The 6,475-nt window shown below is 36.7% G+C and overlaps 1 protein-coding gene across 1 annotated transcript; it reads right to left on the reverse strand.

Moving 5' to 3' along the window:
- Positions 1–2,726: 2,726 nt before the first annotated feature.
- Positions 2,727–6,268, reverse strand: nmu (neuromedin U). The gene is made up of 8 exons (XM_026345411.1): positions 6,078–6,268; positions 5,009–5,064; positions 4,886–4,933; positions 4,719–4,772; positions 4,578–4,607; positions 3,580–3,654; positions 2,842–2,895; positions 2,727–2,762 (listed from the first exon to the last, which is right to left on the reverse strand). Exons 1-8 carry the CDS (start codon positions 6,223–6,225, stop codon positions 2,727–2,729), a joined length of 501 nt encoding a protein of 166 aa, XP_026201196.1. The 5' UTR covers positions 6,226–6,268.
- Positions 6,269–6,475: the final 207 nt, after the last annotated feature.

Here is a 6,475-nt window from a genome sequence, read left to right on the forward strand (position 1 = left end):
GCGTGCTACTCGTCACCATGGCAACAGTCGAAGTAGCAAAAGGTGCAATACCCATGTTGGCCACCGCGAAGTTAGCAACGGGCTGGTGGCGCTGTTTCGGCGTTTTGAAGAGAGGGAGATTAGAAGTGTTAACCAGACGTTTAGTGAATGGAAAAGGTGTTAATGTACCAATGTGCATTCACTGTATTTAATGTTCATGTAGATCTTTATTAAAATTACTCCCTCTATTCGGTTTATTATTATTCTGGCTAAAGAAGCCGAGATAATGTTCTGGCATATTATAGTACCTATATACAGGTTTTGCATTTCCCAGGCATCCAGTGCATGCAGCACAGTCTGTTCTTTTTCTGCGAGCATCTCTTGAATAGTCATCATGTTCTCTGTAAAGTGCTGATTTTATGTGTCTGTTTAAGGATTTAAATGCCAGACGCAATGCTTGGGCAGGAAACCAAGAAGTTACTAAATAACCCATTTATTTATTTTAGGAATAGTAAAGTGTAAATGAGTACTCGTATGTTTTCTGTGTCCATTTGTGACAAAATATTACTACAAATATGAATAACAATGAGGTGGCATGACTATCATTGAGTGTTCAGTAAAACAGTTCTAAGTCATTGTTATATTATTGATTAGAGGCTAATATGAAGTGTTGTAGTGCTTTATTTTATTGAGTTGGCCCGAGGTCCTGTGATATTTAAGAAACTCGGGTCCTCATTCTCTCAAGCTAATTAAAACCTTTCTGTGAAAATACCTAGGATACAAATAAACTGTATTTATCGTTGTTAGTGGTGAAATGACTATTTATGGCTGTAAATTCAAGCACTCCATCCTGACATGCAGCCAAAAAGGTTCCTTATTTGACTGATATTGAGAAACACAAGGAATAGCTACAAAAGATTTTTTCAAAATCTTTCTGTATTTATTTAAACTTTTTATATACATTTTCTCTTCAAGCAAAGCAGATTTCAGTTTTGGATTAGGATGTTGAGTTGACTGTAATAAAAATAATAATAAAAAACTACAATTAGTGCAGGAGTGTCAGTGCTAAAACAGCAAGTAAGCATTCATCATTACATAATCAACAATAAAACTACTTGAAACAAACTGTGCAAACAAGAGGATTTTCATTTGCAAATTCTTTTGACAATATTATGTGGTCGTATATATCTGAAACTGTAACTGAAACCTCTAAGATTGGGAGAAAGAGCTTCCAATTTAAACTAGCTGGTGATGGTGACATCTGCTGTTAATAACTATATTTGCAAGTTTTATTTAAAAGTATTGGTTTAAAAACACACATTTTATTCTCCCTCATAACAATTTTGCAAGAAGATGAATAAAGAAATGGATTAAAATCTTATAAATCTGAAGGAAAATAACTTTGTGCTGCTAATTTGCAGTGCACACATAATTTGTTTACATTAGTGTGTTTTTATTTTAGTTTTTTATTGAGAATAACTTTATGGGGTGTGAATATTGCAGTTTTATTTAGAACACGTGAGCTGGCAATGCAGTTTTATAACACACATACTAAACTATGTGTGTTACTATGAGCGTTATTAGTTGAGCCTGTCATTTTCAACATCATTAGTTAGTTTAGTTTTTATGTAAATCTAAAAGTATGACCAAACCTAATGTTAAAAATGGTCTTGTGCTCAGTTTATTCTTCACTAAGGGATGATGACAGCGCACATGATGGACACAGTAATTCTCGTTCACCTTATACAGACAGATGCAGTGAACAGTAATAACATGTAGCTCTTCCTTTACCTTATCTTTAGTCATTTGAAATGTTTGAAGTAGAACTTGTGTATACTTATATATGTTAATACTTGTACTTCTATTTGACAGCATGTTAAAATGTAAAAATGCAGTACATTTTTGCATGTTTTCCAAATGCAATAAAAGATTCCTGGTTCCATGGCACATGGTGACAAATCCAACTTAACACTTCACATTGTAGCACTTTTAATGCAAATAACACACAACACAAAATAAAATCTGACAAATGAACACTGTTATGTATTTTATATTCTTTGTGTATATTCAAACATCACTATACAGGAGTGGCAGAGGGCTGTGGTTTAAATTTGGATCACTCAGTCATGGTGCATGTGGCTTGGTTCTCGGGGTCTGTGTCATCTCTGTACACTGAAGTTCAGAGGTGAAGACTAACACACAGAAATATACATGATTAGATCACTACAATGACACACACACGTCTCTCACATTATAACTCTATACTGACAGTCTTAGCCGTTGACAGTTTTTTCTATTGTCTAGTCACTACATCAGTGGAGCTAAAAGCAGAAATTAGGGACCATGTAAAAAATAATAATGTATCTGTCTGTCAGTGTCTATCAACCATCTATAGATAACAGAGCAATTAAACTCACAATTTTGACACTAGTTAAAAAGGAAATGTTTTAAAATAGGTTGGCTATCAAACAAAAATAGTAATAAAGGATGACAGGAGAGATATAATTCTGACTGCATTCCTCTAAATGTAGTATATCACACAAACAAATTATTTTTGTTGATACTATTTAGGCAATTACCTGTGTATTATTGAATATATTTAACAGTGAGATAAACCCTACTAATTGTGTGACCTGTTCCTTAAGCTTTTAAATGTCACTGTGACATGTCAATTGCAACAGTGCTTCTGTGGATGTTTATTTAAAAAGCAACAAAGGAAAAAGTGTCACAATAATATTACCTTTAGTTCACTCATATTCTAAGGATCTTCTTCCATTTCGTGGCTGCAAATGCAAACAAAATGTGATTGTATGTTCATATGATCTAGAGGAATTTCTTTCCTGGCACAAATGATGTTCATACCCGATAGAGGAAGTATCCTCTGCTCTGGATTCCTCCAGGTCCCTGTAGTTCAGCCTATATAGACACAAAAAACGTGGAACATTAACTTTAATAAAAGAATGTCCCCATCTTATTTTATTAAATCTCCCCCACCAGCAAAAGCTGACAGGACACACACTCGAGCACTCACTTCTGCATTTTCCAAAACAAAAACTGTGCATGTTTCTTGTTTACAATTCCTCTGTGTCCACTATGCAAATGTCAGGACTTGGTAGTACACCTGTCAGATGGACTAATTTTAGACTGTAATTACGTGCGGCTTTGGAAAGAACAACTAATGAACACTACGCTCATCCAGAGAATGAGGAGAGATGCCCAATGTGAAACAGTATTACTGACATGTAAGCTCAGAGGAGGGAAAACATACATCAAAACAACTAAAGTGGCACATCAGCATTTGGTCATTATACTAATTCCACCATACTACGGTTAGATGTTTTTCCATTTCTTTATTTCTTCTCAACTATGTATCTTACTGCAGTTGAGAAATTTGAATGAAAAAATATATACAAAATTAAATAAAAACAAATTTGAATTGTGGAAAATTGTGGAAACATGTCCCAAAATAATGCATGCAGTTATGTGTTTGCAGAAAACAAAGCATCTTAAATTTTAATATCTTTGTTTTACCAATCACTGACAGTGATATTATATATAGCCAAGCAAACTGAGAAGAGAACTGACGTGAGAGGTACATACGCGCGCTGAGAGTCCCCTTTCTCTTCTGGTATGGAGCTGAGAAACTAGATGTAGAAGAGGGTGCGACACAGGGGTCTGACCAACAGATAAACACACACAGGTAGAGCCAGACACACAGACGTGAATACCAGCTCCAGGAAAAGAAGTGTACTGGAGAGTTCACAGGCAAAGAGAGAAACACTGCTTCCCTCTACTTAACACACAGAGACATGCAACACATAAGTGCAATTATCATACAAATGCTTCCTCAGCGCAGGTGTTTATTCATTGCACATTTAGCGTCAGTGCTGTAATAAACACATAACATTCTGCATTATTTACCATACCGGTGGTGGAGGGGTACAAAACGAAATAGCTTCATATTTCATTGGAAAAATATGGCTTGAGAATTAATGCACATGAAGCAAAATGAATACAATTCAGTGTGAAGTAGAGTCAGGGTGAGGAGAAAAAAAACAACACAAGTTTTCATGTAACCAAGGAGTAAATCTGGCTGTGAAGCCATGCAGTTGCCTTCCTTTCCAAAATGCTGCCAGGGTACTAGGATAAGCATTTGACATGCAGGGCACACAAGCAGTAAAGGGAGCACTAGGAAAAGTTTCCATTTTGTATTTGTGCATATAAGTATTGAATATTACGTGATGATTCAGTGTTTGTCTTCATCCATATGTTGATCTACTTGCATGGCTTTTGGTTTGGGATAAAAATGTGTGGATACTTTACACAGCTGGCATTACTGTCTGCCAAACGATGTCAGGGGCAGCGTAGATTTATCTTTTACTTACTTACCATCCCCCATGACACAAGGTACAACTTTGTGGTCTAGAGTAATAAAATAAAAACTGCACATACAATGTGTGACATTAAAACTACTACTACTTGTGAACTACTCATTCACACACACAATCCAAAATAAGTGTGCCATTAGATTTTATCATTTATTTCTGCTGGTCCATGTTCTACACATCAGGGCAAATAGTTTACAAAGTTGTACTCACCCTTTTAGTGTTTTCTTGCACTTTCAGCTCCTAAGAGAACAAACAAATATCCCTTTCTGTGTCCCATTGGGAAATTTAACATAAAATCAAGTGTGAAATCATCTGTTTTACTTGTAAGTAATGGCATAAAGTGTGACGTACCTTTGACTTCTCAACCAGCATCAAGACACAGAGTTCCCCTAAGACATCAGATGCCTGGAAAAATGTACAGAGAAGATTAAAAAAGTGTTAAAATAATAGTTAAACACTAAATTTGTAGTATGTCTTTGCTTAAAAATAAAAGCAAGACAGAATCACACCTCACCCACCCAAAACTTCAGGTCTGCAGAGAGGTAAGACGAGCACACAGCGTCTATCTGCGTCAAAGGAGATGATGGATGGATTAACCAAGAAAGAAACAAAGAAAAAGAAAGAAAAACAGTGCTGCATACCTGACTGATTAGCTGCCTCTGATCCCTTGTGACTTGCTGAAGTTCCGTTGGACCACCTTTGGTTTCACACAACACAACAAAGAAACAGACAACACAACACAGTTAATGCTGAAACTGAAACAACTTATGATACATAATACTAATAATGCATTTTGATATTCTGTAGGCTACAGGTCAGCAGTGCCTCTGCTGTGCCGTGATGCTGAACAGCACCTCCTGCGCTGACTTCCAACTCCATTAACAGGGATAAAAGCTTCGTTGTGGAACACAGATGGCTTATTGTCCGATGTGTTGATGTAAGATTGCTGCCTGTTGGATAAAAATCTCATATGTAACTACATATTCCTCTACTTTTACCGCACTGCATTCTCATGTTTCGACAGATATCCGCAGTGTCACTCATTCAGTGACGATGCTGAGCCACTGCAAAGGTCAGAGGGAAAAGCGACTGTCAGTCTACATCTGTGCGCATCTCAGTGATGACTGACTTTATGTCACTTAGTCAGTAAACACATTGTGTCAGAAGTTTCAAGACCAGAGTGGTGTTTTAGTATAAAAAAACTGACCAAACTGTCTCAGGTGACAGGGATGGATGGATTGATTTAAAATCTATAATAAGTCATGATAGTAGATACTTGAGGTACAAACATTAAGTCACATGAAAATAAAAAAGTATTTTTACATTTTTTTATATACAAAATGTCCATATCTTTATATCTATAAGGTCCCTTAATTTTTGAATCTTCAAAATATCTATTCAATTGTATCCTAAGCTATATGTTAAACCAAGAACTCATATTAACCACACACATAAATTAATCACATTACGTGTTATCAACCACATCATTTTTATTGTTACCAAGATGTTATAACACTTTTGGTATTTCTTTTCTAAATTTGAATAAAAACAGACCATTATAGCTAATACTTATAATGGATACCTGTAATAGATGTTAAAAGTTGTTTTGGTGCAATGCCAGTAGATAGAAGTTGTCCTCTGGTGTAAAATCACCATATACTATTAAACAGGCTGAGTTTTAACAGCTAAAATGAAATAACTGTAACTCACTTTTGCAGACTGGGATGGTGAGGATGAGTAGGGCTGCGAGGGTGATGCTGGCCGTGCTGAGGGGACTCATGGCGCTGCTGCTGAGGCTGTGCAGGCTGCTGGGGGCTCCGCGCTGCGCAGGCTGACTTTGGCTCCGGATGGTCCTCATCTCCTTCTCTCTGGTTGGCCTTTCTTGTCGTTTTTTTTTTTTCTTGTTTTATTGAGTCTGTCCGCTTGACTTCTTGCTCCTGAGAGTTTCTGTCTCACGCCAGAGAAATATGAAGGCTCGTGTCACACACCCTCCTCGCTCGCTGACACTTGAGTGCGTCATTAGAACCTCGGCGCGCGTAAAAAGTTCCTGGATTGATCAACGTGAAGCTTCAGGGAGTTGCTGGCGGTGATGAAATTATCAAAACTAA

This window comes from Anabas testudineus, chromosome 4 (assembly GCF_900324465.2).
Source record: "Anabas testudineus chromosome 4, fAnaTes1.2, whole genome shotgun sequence".
In the NCBI taxonomy this organism is placed as follows: Eukaryota; Metazoa; Chordata; class Actinopteri; order Anabantiformes; family Anabantidae; genus Anabas; species Anabas testudineus.

What these genes read in the sequence shown, in the direction of transcription:
- nmu (XM_026345411.1), bottom strand. Translation starts at nt 6,225, where the DNA reads ATGAGGACCATCCGGAGCCAAAGTCAGCCTGCGCAGCGCGGAGCCCCC. An exon ending in CTGCAGACCTGAAGTTTTGG is followed by an intron (nt 4,773 to 4,885) that starts GTGGGTGAGGTG and finishes ACATTTTTCCAG; the next exon opens with GCATCTGATGTCTTAGGGGA. An exon ending in TGCAAGAAAACACTAAAAGG is followed by an intron (nt 3,655 to 4,577) that starts GTGAGTACAACT and finishes TCTGTTGGTCAG; the next exon opens with ACCCCTGTGTCGCACCCTCT.